We start from the raw sequence: 21,729 nt of genomic DNA on the forward strand, positions 1-21,729 counted from the left end.
AAGAAAACCAGTGTTAACCTCAGCCCCCACTCAGAGCTTTTGTTGCAAAGTATAATCATATTAAAAAAAATGAAAACGTCAAAATGACCCACTGAGCACAAATTGCAGTTGAAAATAAAACAATCATAACAAATGCTGAATGGCACATAGCAATTTTCTGCTGGAGTCAAACAAACAAATGTCCAAGTGCTGTTTTAACCGGTAAGTGGCTATGATTTCACAAATAACAATGACAACAACTCAACGAGGAGGGAGTCGTGGATGAATGGAATCTATGTTTTAACAAAAAACAAGCACCTTTGTGACAGAAAGGTATTGCATTAAAACACTGTCTGATATCAAAAGTGATGGGGTTTTTTTCAGTAATGGTGGCAAAAGTGCAAAATTTTCAGGACAATGGATTTAAGATTAAAAAAAAAACAAGAACCAGGTCAGAATCATGTTTTAGGAAAGTAGTTACTGTTCCATTTTCATGATTGCAGATTTGTGACATTCCGCAAATGCTTAATATACCGGTAATTTTTTTCTTAAAGGAATAGTTCAACATTTTTAAGAAATATGCTGATTCACTTTTATTGCAGCAAGTTAGAGCAGAGGATCGACAACACATTCCTGTCTGTACACATCAAAGAGGATGGATATGTTTACTTTGTTAACATTTAACCAAAACCATGATCTTTTCGTATCCTTAACCAACGTGCTGGACTCAGGATCAAAGTGCTGCCAAATTACAATTCCTAACAAAATATAACTGGCAAAACATAAAAGCAGTGTATGAATGTGATTTCTAGGAGACAGGGTAGAATGCAGATACATGTAAATCCTAATTAGTTAGTTTGTATTTAATGATTGAACACACACGCTTACTGTTTTATTTATTTATTTTATTTTTAATATATTTTTTAAACACACACACACACACACACACACACACTTACTGTTTTATTTATTTATTTTATTTAAATTTTTAATATTTTTTATTTTTATTTTTAAACACAAACACACATACGCTTTGATTACTTTACGCTTTAATTACTTGTTTGATAAAATGTTTGGGGCTGATTGTTCTTATGTTGTATGTATATAGTATGTATATTGTTATTACACATTCATGCCAATAAAGCTAATTTGAATTTGATTGTATGAATGTATACATAGAGTATTATTCTCTGAATAATTGCGACCTGGTCTGATTGCAGAACAAGGACAAGTAATTTAATTGTTGCGAGCCGTTACAGGTGCCCTGATTTCCTGAGTGCCCTTAAGGGTTGCCATTATCATGAGAGTTTATGGGTCCCTTACAATCTCACAATCAATAAATCATTCATTATCACTTCTGGTTCAACTGCTGACATCAGGCTGTAAAGGTTTGCTCTGCAGAGCCTCTTCATGGCCTCCTAATCTTAATGGTCTCTAAATAGCCAAATCCTGAATAATATGTAAGTGGTTACAAGGACACTTTTAAAGAGTTCATTAGATCAGGATCAAGAGACTGGTTGACCACGGAGTCAAATAATAATGTGGTTGCTTTGCACATGTAATGGATAAATAATATATTATTCATGTTAGGATATTGTAGCTTTAACCTTTTGAGTTTGCAAGGTTAACACATAAAGACAAGACTCCATCAATGACCTTTTAAATTACTATAGACAAAACACCATCACCAAGGACAGATACAGCAAAATGATTATACTCTGGCTTTGTTAAGTGCAGCCATTTGCTGTTACAGAGTCAGTTAAAGTGTAATGAATAGGATTCCTTCCTATTTAAGTTATTCGAGGATATTGAGCAATGAGTCTAGACCAATTGGCACACACATTAAACGTGAACTCAGAAGTACATATTCTATGACTGATAGCTTGCCTCTGGTATTCGCGTTCTAATCAATAGCAGTATCACCTTTACTTATTTAAGATGTTGGCTCATTATGTACAGCACTTGAAGTATAATGAGAGCCTGAGGTGAAAATGTAATTAAAAAGATAATATCTTTCTCCACTCAAGTAATTTACTGAATATGGAATATTATAGGTGTGCTAATGTCTAAAGTAAAGCCTGACTCCTGAACATTAAATATGAATGGAGAAATACATTTTATGTTTATTCTATGACTTACTGCTTGCCTCACGTCAATTCCACCAACTATGTTGGAATCAATAATACCGTCTCCATTTATTTAAGATGTTAGTTAAAAAGGTTCACTGCACTCATCATGCAGGGCGGCAGAGATTGATTTTCAGAGTATAAGTCTTGTCAAATTTATTCAAGCTTTCACGGTGCTCCTCAAGGTATTACCCTATATTTGTGTTAATTAGGAGCTTGTTATATATTGCATGTTAACACTGGTTTATGCATGTGATAAAGATTTCATGACATCTGTGCCTGCCAAGGTTCACTTCAGGCTGCAAAGAACTTTCAGCAACACCAGACAATAAGTGCAAATAGATATATATATATACACCCATCCAGTTTCTCTGCTGACATTCCTTTGTCTCCTTGTCTCAAGCTAAAGACACTCATTATATTCAGCAATGCAAAGCTGAACTGTGTAAACGATGGTGTATTTGTGAAGCATTTGTCAAACAAAACTAAAGGAAAAGTCCCTCTACTACTACAAGGGAATATTCATTATACAACAAAATGACGATTTATTTCCTTCTCACTGCAACCAACAGTATATCAAATGCCCTCTTTATATTATGGTCGTGTACTTAAGCTGTCAGTGATTTGCTCTTTTGTTGCCCTGCTCACCACTATTTACATTACATTTACATTATTCATTTAGATGATGCTTTTATCCAAAGCGACTTACAATTGCTATATATGTCAGAGGTTGCACACCTCTGCTGCAACTAAGTGTCAGGGACACAGTGGATTCGAACACACCAAAGGGATGTGTCTTATCCACTGCTCCATTACCGCCCTGCAACGGGTGCAATCACTTGCAGTTGCTGCCTATAAGGCATTTCATAAGCACAACCTGAGTCTATATCCCCAAAGGAGGGGAAGTTATTATCGTCACTCTCCAATCCCTGCTGTGCAGGGATCTCATTGTGAGAAGTGAAGAAGTCAGAGCCCAAACGCCAAATGTCATCCCTATACATATTGACATAATAATCCATTATGAGAGCTGGCTGACTGAAGCTACAGTATTTAAGTAGTTATTATTACAAGCTCAGAAGCCCTAATTAAAATAATCACAAATAGTATTTGAAGTATCACCAAGTAAAACTTTAAAGCCTCAGAGAAATTTGTATCTCTTACACTACACTCCATTATAGTAAAAAGGTTCATTGTACTGGGGGGCGTTCTCCAGAGGCTATCCTGTTCTGAAAATTGTGTATCTTAAAATAGCTTAAAATAACCATCATCTACATTTTGTGTCAAAGCAGGAAGCAGTGCGAGTTTTTTTAAAATAACGCACAGTATGTCAAAGTTTACTCCTCACACCTTCTCTTCAACCACTCTGTTTCATCCCCGGCCCTCTGCAATGCACTCTGTCCCTTTGTCTGGCTCCCCACCTGCCGCGAGTTCAAGGGTTAGGGGAAGAGTTAGGTGAACCATCTGTTTAGGCTATCAGAATGAAACAGGTTAATGCAATCAGGCTTAATCATTTGCAAATGGTTACTGAAGATGAAAAATTAATTATACATTATGTGTTGCTGTGTGTTCATAATAGTTCACATACTCTATTTACCTGTGGTGCATCACCTTATCTTGCCATTTAGAGTAAAAAATAATACCGACACTGATTATTTTGGACATTAATATCTTTTCTTTTTTATTAAGACAAGAACTCTTCATTGTTTTGTAAAAATGTCTATTTATGAACCAATACAAAATGTGTATGGGAATGTGGAACTCCTTTTCTCCATTAATACACATTAACATTTCCCAAGAACAGCAGAGAGACAAAAAGAATCAATCTAAAAACAATGACTGGTGAAACAATCAAAACTTTTCGAGAATCAAACAAGCTTCCAAAGGCGGTGGTGCGTTGAAAGTGACAGTAGTACAGCCACAACAGGTTTTTGATCCTGCTTCATTCCAATAAACAGTGTACTCTTTATGACCTATGTCAACACAAAGCAATACTTAACACATCTTTTACAGTGCACCAAATATTAAGAAAAATACAGGAAACATGTACAACATATATGCAAAATATCATCAATTTTGCCTCTTGGATCTAAAATAATGTGTTGCACTTGATTCGATGAGGATGTATTGTACTTGCTTTTATGTCATTGATAGGTGGGGCCTAAACTTTGCATTCTACCTGAGATGCAGTCACATCGGTCAGCAACGCATGAACCAGACAGGACATTATCAAAATAATTTAATGTGGAGAAACCTAGATCAGTTACACTGTAAGACCAAAATCTATGTTTTACTTAACTGGGCATTTAACACAAAATATAATCATACACACAATAACCTAAAATATCATCCTGCTATTTACTTCAAATTGAATCTTTACCATTTCTAAATATTTAAACCTAGTCAACTGATATTTTTATGTTGTTTGTTGATGTTTCTCCTTATATTGAAACTTTGGGAGAGTGAAAACTCTTTTGTAAGTACAACATTTGGAGAAACACTCCTGCCGTTCCAACCCATAAAAGGTTCAACATTCACAAATAAAATATTAATGCATCAGCCTTAAGGGAGAAGACAATATTCAGTTCTATTCCTTTATTGACAAGTACATATTTTGAAGTCGGATTTTAATGGAAGCTGCCACATGTCACTGAAGCGAAATAGTGCTCACTGTAAAATACAAATCACACAATCTCAGTCTTACAGACGAAGTGACATCTGCTCTGTGATTCATAAAGCAACGATAACAAGTCAGTTAATAGTTTTATCAGACACCAGACCGTAAAACATCTAAACTAATCAGAACCCTTCCCCACCCCCGCCCACCCATGTAACAAACACAAAACAGTGTCATCAGCATACAGTGTTAACTTAGTGGAAATTCCTTTGTGAGTACAGAACTTTTAAATTAAATCAAGTTTTCACAGAAGAATAAACAGTTGGCGAGAGTTGGACACAGCATCTTTGATCTTTGTCTGCAATATCACTCCTGCAGCCCCCATCTACAACTGCCGCATACAATGGAACAGCTAAAAACATGTCCAGTGCTCCCACACAGGCCACCTGCTGTCTTCTAAAACTGCACAAAAAATATTTAACGACTTTAAAAATGCACAGATGCGTTATGCTCAGGAAGGTGAAATTTGCGTAATGCACTTCACAAGAACCTTCTCAACTGCCATTGGACGACCACCAAACCCAAATCTCAATATAGAAAGACTGAATGCTGTCTTCATGCATGACTATGATATATTAAAGCTATCACATTGTTAATGTGTTGCAATATGAGCTGCACATTGACAATTCCAATCAAATGGGTTAACATGACAAAAAAGTATTGAATCTTGGATATGCGAGTCCACACAGCAAGCAATGCCATTAAGTCCCAAAGAACCCATTATTATCCCAGAGTGTCCTGATCTGGTGACATTTTCGTAAAAGAGTTTTATCATTGGATATGATTGATGCTGAAATATATCCTTTAATTCCAGATATAAGCATCATGGAAAACCAAAGGACTCTGAGGTTACTGTGAAGTACAGTGCTCAACACAGTGCAACTTAAGAAAACACAGGCAAATGAAGAAAATATCTTTACCGCTCTGACAACTCACATGTTGCATTTAGAGGAAATGCACATCCAACAACTAAAATGCAAGCAAATTAAAAAGCACATTCACCAACATGACAACACTTACAAGGCATAAAGGCACATGCTGGTAACACAGAAAACACAATAAAATACAGAAATTCACAATAGACATTCCTGCGGGATGTCTGAAATCATAATTAGTGGGCTTACACTAATGAGTGTATAACAATATATCCAATACTATTGGCCACACATATTCAGAATGTTGAAACTAAAATAAACATTGTAAAACAACAAGTTTTCAGTGTCTGTTTTAGTGTTTGCGTGTGCTTTCTGTAGTTACAGCGCACTTCTTTATGCCATGCACAGGTCTTTACGATGTGAAATTGTTTTTTTAAGTAAGACAGAACTTCATGGTAAGTCACCATGAAAACAGCAAATTTTTTGAAAGTAGTTCTACCTGTAGAACTTAAAACTACAGGTTTGGACACTCACAGTGACTCAGTCATTCTTCTGACTTAGCTAAAACATGCTACTTATGCCTATTTACTCAATAATATGTAATGCAAACAGTGTCAATATGCTATATGACACCTATCTACTTTTGATATGGAATGTTTCATATTTATAAAAATCACTGTTATTAATGTGAAATACATTTTCTAAATTTTAATCTCTCTACTGATTTAACCTGGTGTATTTTTGTCTAATTGATTCTAGCTTTTCAATTTAATAAAAAAAAAAAACCCACAGGAATAAGGGCCTCAAAAAATAATACTTGATTAGTGGTTGCAGCCAGCCTGTTGGGAGTTTATAAGTTTATCATTTGTGTTGATAAAATGTTCGAAATGATGTGATTTCACAACACACAAATCCATGAAATGACAATGCTTTGCATGTTCAAAACTTTGACGGTGTACACTGCACCTCCACCTTCATCCACCCACAGCTGTTACATAGAGTATGGCCTCATTAGATGAACTGCTTGCTGTGTGAACACATAATAATGACAAACATTGCCATGAATAGACCCTCATTGCCATGTTAAGAAGCCAGGGAATTAATGCGTCCCATGGGATTACCACCACGGAGCACAACATGTGTATTACGTTCAGTTACAAACAATTAATTACTTTTGGCATTCCTCAGTGCTCCCTAGCTGGTACAGCAAAACAGAACTCCATTCAGTGTGTTGGCAGGTGATACATAAAGCAAGACAGAAGCAAAAAGAATGGGTTTTAGCAGGTACATACATGCAAAAAATGTTCCAATGTTTAAGCACTCAGCTGCTGCATCAAAGCAAAATATATATTTAGAAGGTGTGAATGAAGTGGAAAGGCTGGCCTGTCTCTCACAAGACATTTACTTTCCCCAACATTTACTTGTTTTACATTTTGACAAAACTCACAATGAATCTGATACAATAAAATCCACAAAGGTACTCCATTGTAATTCTAGTAAGTTGTAAAAAATATTTCTTAGTAAGGATTAGTGTACAATACAGCTGTGATTCCATTGGCTTGATTTACATTGGATTGTGTATATATGAGATAAGATGGGAGGACCTGGACTGCCATGACCCTTTTTTAAAATGTTTTGTTCAGCTTACATATTTCTAAAATACTTTTTAATGTGTTTTAGTTTGGAGTTTGGTTAAGGCTGCTTCTCTTTTCGGTAAGTTTATGTACAGTACACTAGCATCTTTTGGCTGCTGGTTGGCCAGTATTAATCCCAAATGTTTATTTAACAGCCTTTTATTACTGGAGGCATCTTGACTGAGAGTCTGCCAAAAAACATTTTTAAACAATTTGTATTTTCTTACTTTCCCATTTGTAAGAAAAAACATAGTAGAGTGAGAACAGATGGAAATCAATTGAATCTTATAATTACAACTCAATAAATGCTGGTGGGAAAACAGGGCTTCCATTCAGTCAAAGAGAAGAAAAATAGTACTGAACAGAGGAAGAAAGCAAAATAATGAAATAGCAGCACTGTGAAGAAAAATAATGTACTACTTCCCTATACTAAGAAAGGTAACTGTTTGAGAGGAAGTAGTTTATCTGCTCTGATTAACAAACTAAGTTTGCAAAACATTAATTAACTGAATTTGCCCAATAGAATAATTTAATATTATCCTTTGCTGCCTTCTTCTTGATTATGTTTTGAATGTGGTTGTGTTCTGGAGGGGGCAGGGAGGGCATATACAGTACATCAAACCTTTTTCTCATTTATGTCTTTTGTACAATGATATGGAAAGCATTCCATGCATTTTTGGAGCTGTCAAAACTTCAGGGAAAGAAGAGAGGGAAGTAATGGCTTGAGACAAATCACAGTATACTGGAAAGAGTTTTTGTTATGCAGGAGAGGATAGGTGTGCGCAGACACATTTAGGGAAATGAATAAAGTGGCTGTGTAATTTTACCCTCATACAAAAGCCAACAGCACATTGATAATTATGAGTGGAAAAGATGAAACAGGAAAAGGGGAGCAACAAGGTTATGCAAATGAGGATCAACACAAATCCAAAGTATGGATAGAACAAGGCACAGAATTTTCTGCAAATGGTTGAACTAAATAAAATTCGTACCAGCAGTTAGGGAGGTGTTGAATGGTGAAGCTCTCTACAGTGATTTCTGGCAACGTCTGGCGCACCTTCCCACCCCCAACCCCCATCCCCTTCTCAGTTTACCAAAACCTGAACCCTCCCATTTTTTGTCCTTTTTTGATTTTTTTATTTTTTTACACACAAAACATTCCATCTACATCTGCAGACTAGACTAAACAACGGCTTAAAACCAGGCCTGTCTTTAAAATCCCATCTCTCTTCTCCTCCTCGACCCCTCTACTCTCACTACAAGTGATCCTGAACCAACTAAAATCCTTCCATCAAACCCCCCTCTCCCTGTGCCCCTGGGCCCAAAAACAGCTCTGTGTCCCAAAGAGGACACTAGAGTGAGGGGTCCTGTTTTGATTAGATGTAGTACTCTTTCTTTTCATCTGAGTTGGTGTGGCCACCCTCTGCGTTGATGATGGCTGTATCTGCGTCTGCTGCATCGTCTGCTCCTTTGGCTTCGTGTGTAAAGTAGGTACCTGAGGAGGAGAGGATGAAGGACAGTGTCATGGACTGGATAATAGCCTGCTGCTTAGATGATACAAAAGATTAACATGTGCCTCTACATCCCACAGCACCTAATTATGCAAATCCTTCTGCATGTGGACATTTACACAAACCTAACACCAGCAAACTGTAATATTCAGATTATATATAATTTTCCCTCTTTTTCATTTAAGATTGGCACATGTAAATCAGGGCTCTGAAATGATCTCAAGTGCGGGGAAGAGCATGACTCACACCTTCAAATTAACCTCGTCAAGTTCAGCGGGGAAAAAAAGGAAATAAAAAAACACTTCAAACTTAATTTACGAGATTTATTCTCATCGTCTCATAGTAGAGGTTGATAACGAAGGCAATATTCCAGATCAAATGAGAAAGGGCACTTTTGAATGGGGAAAAAATAAATGAACAAATGCGGCTTGAACAGAAACAAGGTGTTCAGTGGAGCTGTACCATGAGGATAGTGGCATAGGATTATGTTCAGATTGCATGCGAGAAAAAAATCCAAATCCTTGAAGTCAGTCTGAAGAAAACAAAAATGATTCTGACAAGCCATCATCCTATATCTGATACTTAATTTATATGACTTTTGGCAATGCAACCTCAATTTGAACAGTCGTATCAGAATTATGCTGTAATCCGCCCCCGTTGCCAGTTAATACAACCCTACTCCTGTATTCGTTCTCAGGGTTATAGGGGTGTTTCAGGTAAGTATTTTTTCTGAGTAATTATTATGGAAAGTTTCTGACAGAGGTAGTTAAAAGTTGCCCTCAACATCATGAAATTCTAGATGAATTATTTTTCTGAGTGACCTCCAGTCACTTTAGTCTCACATCTGAAAATTTCTTTGCATAGGAGTAGTCACCAAAGGAAAGCAGAAAATATATATATCTCATCTCTTTGCTGTCATTATTGTTCTTTCATGAATATTCATATCTGGCATCCACTGCACTTTAAGCAGCATACAACTCACATCATGCACAATGCCATTAGTAAAAGTGGCCTCCATTTGATCTGTTTATTTGCATCTCATTGCTATTCATAGTGAACAGCCCAACAGAAAAAATAGCATCGTGACAATGAATCAGAAATGAGCATTAAAAGGACAATTCCAGTTAAGTACAGCTTGTGTCTTATTTTTGTAGTTTTGGTCATCATTTCTATCAGTGATGATACCATTGTACTCACCAAAGTAATTGCTGAGATCTGGGAACATAACAACCTTGATACAACAAAGTCAGATGGGGCAAGAAACATGAGCAGTCAGGCGATCAGACAGGTTGTAAACAAGCGAACAGCTTAGTCAGATTATCTGAACAACTTTATTTGGAGGTGAGGGTAATGTAACTGCACAGGAAAACTGTGCAAAACTACAGTAAGCATGGTAGGTCAAGTTGGAACCAGAACAGTGATCTGTAAATTGTTTTGGATGCTTAGAATGGACAGTTTGTGTAAAAATGTTACCTTTATTTTCTCTTCTAAATAACTTATGGCTAACCTTTTGACTGCTTATGTTTCTTGCCCTCATACCTAAACGACAGAATAGGTTGTTGGCCAGTGACTCCCAAAACAGCATATATAACCATTGGAGTGTACCAGGCGGACCATGTTTGGGTTAAAATAAGTACTTTAGTTACGTTAGTAAGTCTTGTGATATAAGTTAACATTGACTCTTGGTTTTACATGGGACACAAAGAGTAGTTTCCTGTGCAAAAGTCCCCTATTTGACCCATCTATCCACCCTGGCCTCCTGGCCGTGAAGTCACCCGTTGGTTTGTGGACTGGCATTTTGAAGCCTCAAGTTTAGCATTTTGGTCATTGCCAACTTGTTTTTTTAAAATCAGAAGTGACCATATTTTGACGAGAGGGGCGTGGTAGCAACTTGTCACAGGGTAGCCACACCCTAAAGCATACCCTACTTTATCGTCTATTTTACTTTAAATCAGAATCAGCTTTATTTGCCAGGTATATGTACACATACGAGGAATTTGATTCAGGATGTGCTTACTTACAATAAAATAATACAATAATGAAATCACACACAGACTACAGTATAGAGAACACATATACACACTATAAACAAAAGCAATATAGACAGATTTAGACAATAGTGCAATGACAAATGCGACCGTAATTTACAAAATGAACATCATGTTCTATTGGAGAAGACTTGAAACTAGCGATTGATACCAGAAACTGATTAGGAAAATGTTACACGAGGTAATAAATCAAGTGGGTATTACGGTTATTTTCTTATAGGCTTCTATACAATCGGACTTCTTTTTACAAGCAGTGAGTCGCCACCCTGCTGGCCATTGGAAAGAATGCAGATTTAAGGCACTTTGCATTGGCTTTACTTTTCAGATTCATAGCTTCCCACTTGCTCCTGTCATAATTACTCAAAAAAACGTATGGGTCTTACTAAGCTGCTTGCACTGGAGAGGACGGTCTTGTTTACTGTACAGTGTTATTAGTACTGATAAAAATGATAGCTACAAAAATTATTGCAATGTGGTATTAGGTGGCGCTAGCGGCAGGCTTAGGAGGCTAAAACCTAGATTGTTTGTGCAAAGACTCGAACCTTAACTACTCAACATGCATGGATTTTTTTGTACTAAAATTTGATTGTAGCTGTATGAGAACCAATGTGTTTTAAATGTAATGGTGAGAGCAAAGCACTTTAGTCTTTTTGCACTATATTGGGAGCACCAGCTGAAAGAGTGGCAAATCTGTAATACTTGATTGCATTAAATTGGATAGGTGTACCAAAAAGTGGACAAAGTGTGTTTGTGAAAAAAAAAAAAAAAAGGGGTCAAAAGCTGTGTTTTTGGCAATTAACGGTGTGTTTGATGCAATAATATCAGTCAACTGGAGACAGGATGGGTTCGTTTACTAGCCTTGTAGGTTAAGTTGCAAAAGTTAAAACAGAGACAAAAGATCTAGGCCATTAGTTTGATGGCAGTAGAGCTAAACTTTATTGGCAGATCGAAGCAGTTGTTGACAAAAGCAGCGGATACAAGCTGAACCAGTGTCAACCGACTGAGAAGTTGAGGTTAATCACAAATAATGAACTGTGTGGTTTGACTGTGTACCAGTCATATAAACTACTGGACCCTTATTATAGTTTAATGCAGTGTTTTTTCAAATGTTTCAGTTCACCACCAAGAGCCAACAGAAAATATTTTCACCTGAACATATAGCTTCTGAATGGAAATCTGAGGGGAAACACTAAGTTCAGTATCACCACAAAATAACAAAATATCTCTTCAACTCCTTTAAGTTGCCGAATTTACACTAAAGTGGTTAATGGATATATTTCCATTTCCTTCTGCATAAGAAATAACAATGTGAGAAATATGTTTATTATGATTATGTCTGTGGGCAGCAGACAAGATGCATTATGTTTTTCAGTAGCACTGCATGAAAAATTTAATTTTATTCACCATAGTAACCCAGCCTTAGTCTTAATAGCAATCTTTCCATTATTTGGAAAGGATGTAAAAAGACTACTAGGCTACACCTGATAAACTGTATAGCCTGCTGGACCAGTTTGTGTTAAAGGGACAAGCAGTATATACTGCAGAGAAATGATATCAAGTACTGCATAAAAAACATAAATGCTAAAAAATGTCAAAATAATGTTGTTTTTTTTAGGGATTTTCTATCTATTATGTTTATTGTAGTCTGGCTAAAGTATGTTTTCTGTAAGACGTCTGTTTCACTAAGCGTGCACTGAGTTTTGCACATGGCCCTGTCTGTAATTGATGTAATAAAATGTTTTTTTACACCTACTATATATCTATATATATTTTAAGTCATGTTGTTTGTTGATATTCTTGACATTAGCCCTCAATTAATTGTATTGTTTTTTGGTTTACTTTGTGTGCTGAAGCCAAAGACAATTATCCACAATGTGGTCAGTGTCTATCGAATTGCAAAGCAGGAGTAACCACTGGTGTTTCTTTAACTTTATTTAAGAAAGAGAGGACAACTAACCTCAATATGCCTCAACACAGAAACACAGTCTCCCAGATGATTTACTGATATTATGGGTTTATGTTATGGCATAGTTTGAATTACTTAAACTTTTTTCAACTTTCAACTTCAAGATATCTCTAAATACTATATAATACTTATACATAATCTCAGAAAGTGATTTAATTTAAGATGCATATCCTTATGTTCTCCATATTAAAGGGAAGACATTTATTTGCCACGTGGCTGTGGTCAAACTTGAACAGTGCCAATGGTATCTTCATAACACACCCACCTCAGGTTTTCCACAGCTACAGTCGCATGGTGGTAATTTGTGGCAGTAGGCACCTGAGAAATAGCGCAAGTGGATGCATCTCCATTACTCAATTAGGGGGAGAAAAGTTAGGTTTTGCCAGCCACTTTTTGTTTTTTGAAAAATAAAATTATTATCATACATGATTATAAATTAAGCAGCCTATATCAATGATCGATTTACTATTTTCAGAAATTGACAAAAACAATTTTTGTACCACCCTCTGAGTTAGTTCAGTGGAACCCACTGCTGATCGTTTGTTACTGCCTGACTGTTTACAAAGGTGAGAAACATGGTATCTAGCCTTTCTGCGACCATAGACTGAAAAGAGAACACAGGAAAATATAGGCTTGTATATGCTGAATGAACCTGCTTGGCCCACTGACTTCAGCCAAGCTATAAAACTTTTAAACTATTAATATTTTTCATTAGCCTGACTGATTTTATTATTTGAGATGTAGGGTAAACGCACATAAATGCAGTTTACCCACCTTTATCAAATGCAACCTACAGTTTATTGTTTACTTTTTATGAGTTTACCATTAATGATATTGGACAGTTTAGACAGTTATACCTTTTTTTACTACCACATTCCCTCTGTTATTTGTCCAATAACTTATTTGCCACCTCGCCCCACAACAGCGGACTAACCTAGAATTGTGTTTTCCAAACCTCTATTCGACCACAAACCCCCTGTACTGCATGTTTTCCATCTATCCATCCTTCACCACAACTGATTCAAATGACATTTACTAAGCCATGCAGTTTCATTCAACAAAGTGAGGAACACACCATCTCATAATGTGTCATTATTCAGCATTCATTTAACATGATGTTTTTGGTGACTGGTGAACTAAAAGTATCCAAACCATAAGACAACAGCTGCAAAGTTAAAAATACGATTATCTTATGATAAAGCTATCTAAGTTTGCTTCCCCATTTTGCACCAGTTTACTGATGTCAGTAAATGTTGGTTGCTGTTTTACTTCCAGTGGATGGTGAGTATTTTCAGTTACTGTCCATACTTTAATTTAGGCTGAATCAACTCTGCAGCATCAGAGTGGCTATTTTATGCACTTCTCAGTTGCAACCCAGTGTTCTGAGAATTGGTCTCAATTCGATGGCTTCTCTTTATGCATACTGTATTTAACAATCTTTCCCAATGCAGCTTTATAAATGAACTTATGCTTTAGAAAGCTGTATTTTCCAAGTCCACTACCTTTGTGTCTTGCAAAGTAGCGCCCCAAGACGATGAGTAGACAGAGCATGGCAAAGACGACCACGGCCACGACTCCTCCAATCACTGCGTGGTCCACCGTTCTGGGTGCTCCTTCTCCAGCTCGTGAGTCTGAAAACAAAGGAAAAACAAACTTAGTGTGGATAGATAACAGTTCTCAGGTGTTATACTTCACAATATGTTTTTTTGCTCTTGTTTGTTTCCAACTAACAAGAAGTTTTTGTGACTGTAGTTCTCCTGGGACCAGTTTGGTTTCTTTTTATCTAGTTGACATTTTAATAACCCCTCTACAAAATTGACACAACAATAACAGTTTAGATAGCAATCAGGAATTGATTAAACTGAGCAGGAAAAGAATTATCATATTCCTGCTGGACTGAGAGAAATCACTCAGGGCCAGATTTACTAAGATGGCGTTGCGCAAATGTGCGCTCTGGTTTTCAGTGACTTTGCAGCTGCAATATGTGTGTATTCAGAGCAGCTCATAATTCAGTCAGCTCCTGGACTGAAACTCCAGGTGCACTCTGCACGCAAAGGAGAGCTCACAAGTTCAGAGGTGGGAATTCAATGAGGTGACTGAGCTCAGAAAAGAAATGATAATGTAGTGATCTTAATTACAAAATATTACTCTTGCCAACTCCTCCTGAAAAGTTACGGTTACACTAAATGTTACTCATAAAATTATATTATAATCTTCAGCATATATTTAACTATTAATACATTAGGAGGCAATGTTTATGGTGAAAAAGCAGATGAAGTACAAGACACAGTACTGTGTACAGGGAGAGCTATTGATCAGGATCCATGACAACCTAAAGTTTGTAAATGTGACTGACACAAAGTAGGAGCATGTGTTTTCATCAATACCTTATCAATACTTATTATATTCTATAGGAAAGTGCGTGAGAAGGCTGGATGTGGTGGAGAGAAGATGAGTCATGTGGCTAAATGAGACTGACCTGAAATGAATTTTGCAATATAATGTATACATTAGTAATGCATTCTTGTGCTTTTAGCTTATTAAGATACCATTACTCCATACACGTAACCTTCACTTCCAAGCTATTGTCTTTTTTAAGAGATTTATTTTACAGAAAATAAGGAAAGTCAGAAAAAGTGAAATCAGAACACTGAACAAACAGCCAGTTCAAGTGTAGCAGCCCCCGCCATCCATTAGCTGTAGTAACTCACTACAACCCCTCCTCACGCTTCTCCAGCCTAGATCTATACTCAAGGGATTTGCTGAATGAGCTCCAGGAAACAGAAAGAGCAGGTCACAATTTATTAACGAATAACAGAAACAGAGATCATGGATAACATCAGCTACCACCCACCCGTACACTCCTGCATTACCAACCTGCAGGAATAAAATAGGGAGAAGGGGTCCAGGCTACCTGTCAAACTCAACAAAACATTACCTGATAGATCTAATAGGTTATTTTGACTTTAGATTTTCTTTTTTAGTGCTGGGCAGATTCAATTAAACTGAGCAGGAATCCTTCTGACATCCAATTCGCTCTTGTCAGGCAGCTAAAGCTGTGCGTTAACACTCTTTCCTATTACAATGTTAATGTGGACTTTGGTTTTGTGGGAAGCAGAGGAGCGCGTGTTCGGTGTGTGTGGTGTGGTCAGGGTGCTGGGGGTGCATTCTCAGGGAATCATTCTTGGTAGTCTATATAAACTTTCCTAGTTTAAATTTATTTAAGAAAGAGAGGACAAGTGAATATCGAAGTCTCCACAACATATCTTTACATCATATCATATGTTTCTTCATTCCATAATAAGCTCCTTGTAGATTAACCTGTGTGAACAAGACTGGCCCTTTAAAGCCTTACCAGTACTGGACCGATAAATGTCTGGCCTGTTGGTGGTGGTAGAGAGACCACAAACAACTTCTTATACTGAGGACCATGAATATCCAGAGCAAACTCAATGGAAATCACCCCCCCCCCCCCCCAGGTTGCATTAAGATTAAAAGACCCTGAATAGCAATCATTTCATGGCTACTAGTAAGAATTGGCAAGTGATTGACAGTGGACAGAAATAGCCTATGGGAGGTATAATTTTAAGAATAATTTCAATATAATACAATTGTAAGTCATTTTGGATAAAAGCTAAATGTAATGAAGATTATCTCCAAAATAAGACCCAAGTTGAACTAAACCAAAAAACTCTTAAGCTTCACTGTCAGGTACTATCCCTTTAACATTTATTTCATCCAGTTGCCGTTCTCCTGTATTAAGTGTCATACTCTGTTCATTTGGAGGCAGGGATTTCAATATAGTTTCAGAAATAAAAATCATGCTGGTACACTTAAGTTTGTACCAAACTCAGAAATAATGTATTAATAATCTCCATGTCAGGAACCTGCAGAATGACATGTTAAACAAACAAATGTCTCGTCTCTGTTCTCCAAACATGGCAGGAAATCAAGAAAACAACAAAAAGAGAATATCTTTGTACTTCCTAAACACCTCCTGAAATCCTAACATCACCTTATGTGTTCTACCTGTAAACAAAACAAAAAGAATTCATATTCATTGTTGTTACAGTAGGATTTTGTAGTGTTATTTTCATGTAGTGTGTTAGCTGCTAAAGTGATTTAACTCTGGTGGCGTGTGTTTTTATTACCAGTTGTGCACTGACAGCCATGCTTTTCTGACATCCTCTTTTCTATTACTAGTTTGATTGCAACAAAGTCTTTTTAAAGGTGGATTTGATTAAAAAAAATGAGCTAAAAAATAAACATGATTTAATCATTACACACACACTCTCATTCCCAAAATAAAAGTGATCACAAAGCTCAACTTGTTTGCGGGATCTTGAACTTAGGATCATCAGGGTGTGTTATGTTGCAGCAAAATTAAGATATCTTTCTGGGATGACAAAGCCAACAATTTCTGTCATAATCAAACCAAAAAATAGAAAACAGTTGTCTGGGTTCCACACTTAAAGAAGCCTGTTTGTAAGCCCAAAGAACTGTCTAAATAACAGCTGCAGAGTATGTGCTGTCAGTTTCTGGAAGCACTCAGTCCCAATTATACCATATAAAGCAATTTGCATGTCATATCAGTGAGTATCACTTATGAGCAATAACTGTCATCTAGTAAAATACAGTACATTTGTGTTATTATCTCACATAGGGAGTCAAACTTCAAATTGCATGGGTCATTGTTTTAGCAATCAAAGAAGTGAACATTCAAGGTAATTTTAGTTATTGCCTTTCCTTAAAAGTCATTTCTATTGCGGATGAAAAGCACCTAACATCTGCATCAAACTGGAAAACTGTAACAATCTGCAACTCTTGGTAATAATTATGAAAGAGGAAAAACAAAGTTAAAGTGGGGGCTTTCACGCATGTGTGGAGCCTCAATTCACAATCAATTTTCCAAAATGTTTGGTGCCATTTATACTTCCATTTGAAAGAGCCATGTGGCCATTAATGTAATGATCATAACTCAAAAGGAGAATTTTCAATTTAACAGCCGTTCCTCCACCTTAATTTCACTCAGAGTATCAAATGAGCAAACACTGGTTGCAACATGTTACGATATTAGGTAATACTACTGCTGAAAAAATAAGTTAACACTTAATCATCACAGTATAACATCATGTCAATTACACTTCAGGGATATCAATCTGTCCAGTTAGGAAGCATAAGCAATAGTGAATCAATGTCACCTGTTTTGGTGCAAATGAAAGTGACAACAGGTGCACTGGAGAGGCCTGCAGCAAGACAATCCCCCAAAAAGGAATGGTTTTGCAAGTGGTGGCCGCAGACAATTTCTCCTTATCCTTCCAGACCAATTGTTTTCTAGTTTTGCATTTTGCTAGTGTCCTCATCATTACTGGTCGCATGAGGCGGTACCTGCAGCCCATTCAGTTTGCCCAGGTAGTCGGTCCTCCTGGATGGCACATCCATAAGTGTCTCGCAAGGTTTGTTGTGCCTCCTAGCACAGTCTCAAGAGCATGGAGGAGATGCAAGGAGACGGGCCGTTACACAAGGAGAGCTGGACAGGGCCGTAGAAGGGCATCAACCCAGCAGCAGGACCAGAATCTGCTCCTTTGTTCGATGAGGAACAGGAGGAGCACTGCCAGAGCCCTTCAAAATAACCTCCAGTGGGCTACTGGTGTTGTGGTATTGCAGTATCTCCCCACTACCTTATGTTCTTTTGTTCCCCCCTTCCCTGTGTTTTCTGTCTGTTCTCCCTGTCTGTCTCTGTGTTGTCTATGTTTGTCTGGGTGTGGCTACACTCTCTGGCTCCTGCTGCCAAGCTCCAGCTACACACCTGATCCTCATCCCACTAATCAAGCTCCTGCAGTATAGCAACCCCAGTCCTCCTCACCATTTTTCACCAGATTGTCAGTTAACCACACATGGTACATGCGTCAAGGCCTACTCTCGACTCAAGTAAGATTCTTTGTGCTTTCTGTGTGCTCCCTGGATTAACCCTGTGTTTCTCTGTGTTCAGTATTACTTTTTCTCCGGAGACTCTGCTGGACGCCACGCTCTGCCCCCCCTCCCTCCGTGCTCACCACTCTGATTTGCTGAAACATCACCCAGCCTTCTGTAGCACATCTCAATAAAATCTTACCCCTTTGAGCTGTACCGAGTCTGCCTTTGAGTCCTAAAATTCTCACACTATGACAACTGGTGTGCATGTTTCTGAACAAACTGCCAGTAACAGACTCCATGAGTGTGGCATGAGGGCCCAAAATCCTCTAGTGGGATTTGTGCTCACAGCCCAACACAATGTAGCTCAATTGGCATTCGCAAAAGGACACCAGAATTGGCAGGTTCACCACTGGAGCCCCGTTCTCTTCACAGATGAGAGCAGGTTCACACTATGATGGACGAGAAAAAATCTGAAGATGCTGTGGTAACGTTATGCTGCCTGCAATATCATCCAGCATCACAGGTTTAGCGGTGAGTCAGTGATGGTCTGGGGAGGCCTATCCTTTGAGGGTCGCACAGACCTCCATGTGCTAGCCACCAGTACCCTGACTGCTGTTAGCTACCGGGATGAAATCCTCAGAGCCAATGTCAGACTTTATGCTGGTTCAGTGGGCTCTGGGCTCCTCCTATTGCAGGACCATGCCCACCCTCAAGTGGCCAGAGTGTGTTGGCAGTTCCTGGATGACAAAGGCACCGATACCATTAACTGGCCCCTACATTCCCCAGATCTGTATCCAATTGAGAACCTCTGGGATGTTATGTATTGATGCATCGCCACAGACTGTCCAGGAACTCGCAGATGCCCTAATCCAGGTATGGGAGGAGATCTCCCAGGACGCCATCCACCATGTCGTCAGGAGCATGCCCAGATGTTGTTGGGAGAGTATTTAGGCACCTGGGGGCCATACACACTACTGAGTCACATTATAAGTTGCCGTGGTGAAAGTCACGCAAGTTGAATCAGCCTGTAATTTCAATTTCTTTACTTAGATTATCGGTGTGATTTTGAGCCCTCTATCAGTTGGTGATTTTGGTCTCCATTCACTGTTGTTACGTCATTTTGTTCTCAACAAATTATACAATGTAAAGATTTTGAACCATTTCGTTCATTAAGATCTGATGTGTGATTTAAGTGTTTGGTTAATTTTTTTGAACAGTATATATCATGGCTGTGACTGACTGGACTCTGACTGTTTTGTTTCGTTTGTGCCTGAGGAACTGAACCAGCTTTATTTATCTTTTTTTGCTTTGGCACTGGACTGAATTTATTTTTGTTTTTTGAAGTGAACTGCAAATAATTTGTAATTTTGAGATTGTTTGGTTTAAGTGTGCAGAAAACCCGAAGTGGACTTTTCAGTTGGATTGTGCTTTACTTTGTGATTGTGTTTTTGTGTGAAATCTTTAAATACACCAATATTTTGTTTTGTGCTAAGCTTTTGAGTTTGTGGTGTTTCTTTCTTTTATGGTCATTCAGTGGGAGGGTGTACAATCTTTTAAAATGTACATCCTTTGTGACATTTGATTTAAAAACAACAGTATCTTACTGCCAGGAGAGAGACCTGGCTGGCACCCTGAAAATTATTTAAACTGTGCAACTCAAACTGTCACATGCTGCTTTATAGTATAAACAGCTGGTGTTGTGGAAGTTGGTCTGTTTGAGACTGTATGATGATGCTACAGATTATAAATCAAATTCTGGCACATATAAATCTAATATTAGCCATTTTAAAGGGCAGGGAGTCAACATGTTAGGATTTGTCTTCTGGGGACCATTACTTTTTATAGCAAATGTCATAGGAGTGTGGTTGTTATCAGGCTATGTACAAATTATCAACAAGTAAAAAACAAGGTCTTGAAATCGAAAAGGTGAGATACTGAATGAGTTTAATATGCTTGAAATTTCCTATGAAAAGTTTACTACGCACCAGAGTTACACTAGGCAGAATCTTTGCTAAGGCACCGGGAACCTGTCTAGTGTCTTGATGAGGCTAAATCGTTTACTAAAACACTAAATATAGCTTTACTTTGTTGCTTAGTTTCTGCAGCCTGAAATCTCAGTGTAACAGCTAACAGAACAAGTAATGTGTGTGGACATCATGAGAAAGAAAAGGGGAAATATAGTGAAATATCCATACATGTTTTCTTGAGGATCCATATACAGTGGGGGAAATAAGTATTTGACCCCTTGCTGATTTTGCAGGTTTGCCCACTTACAAAGAATGCAACAATCTACAATTTTAATCATATGTACATTCTAACAGTGAAAGACAGAATCCCAAAGAAAATTCCAGAAAATCACATCATATGAATTTATAAAAATTGATGACCATCTGATGAGGAAAAACAAGTATATGACCCCCTACCAAACAGCAAGTATTCTGGCTCCTACAAGCCAGTAAGTCTTTCTTTAAGACACAGCCCCAATCCCAACCAATTATCTACATCAAATACACCTGCCTCACCTCGTTACCTGTATAAAAGACACCTGTCAACACCCAAACAACCAGCATCCATCATCACCACCATGGGCAAGACCAAAGAGCTTTCTACGGACATCAGGGACAAGATTGTTGATCTGCACAAGGCTGGGATGGGCTACAAGAGAATCGGAAAGCAACTTGGAGAGAAAAGATCAACTGTCGGTGCAGTTATCAGGAAATGGAAGAAGCACCACACCACCGCCAACCTCCCTCGGTCTGGGCCTCCACACAAGATCTCGCCTCGTGGGGTGTCCCTGATCATGCGAACGGTGAGGAATCATCCCAAAACCACAAGGAGGGAACTGATGAATCAACTGAAGGCAGCTGGGACCACAGTTACAAAAGAAACGGTTGGTAACACACTACGCCATCATGGATTGAAATCCTGCAGCGCACGCAAGGTCCCCCTGCTCAAGAAGAAACATGTACAGGCCCGCATGAAGTTCGCCATTCACCACCT

At 38.0% G+C, this 21,729-nt stretch overlaps 1 protein-coding gene across 3 annotated transcripts in view; it reads right to left on the reverse strand.

Moving 5' to 3' along the window:
* Positions 1-4,682: 4,682 nt before the first annotated feature.
* cadm1a (cell adhesion molecule 1a) overlaps positions 4,683-21,729 on the reverse strand; it is a 370,054-nt gene continuing 353,007 nt past the window's right edge. For all 3 annotated transcript variants that reach the window (XM_046039204.1, XM_046039206.1, XM_046039207.1), the window contains 2 exons: positions 14,316-14,444; positions 4,683-8,783 (listed from right to left, as the gene is read on the reverse strand). In XM_046039204.1, the coding sequence (XP_045895160.1) occupies positions 8,665-8,783; positions 14,316-14,444 (248 nt within the window). In that variant the 3' untranslated portion in view covers positions 4,683-8,664. The remainder of the gene's footprint in view (positions 8,784-14,315; positions 14,445-21,729) is intronic.

Source organism: Micropterus dolomieu, linkage group LG23 (genome assembly GCF_021292245.1).
Source record: "Micropterus dolomieu isolate WLL.071019.BEF.003 ecotype Adirondacks linkage group LG23, ASM2129224v1, whole genome shotgun sequence".
Lineage (NCBI taxonomy): Eukaryota > Metazoa > Chordata > Actinopteri > Centrarchiformes > Centrarchidae > Micropterus > Micropterus dolomieu.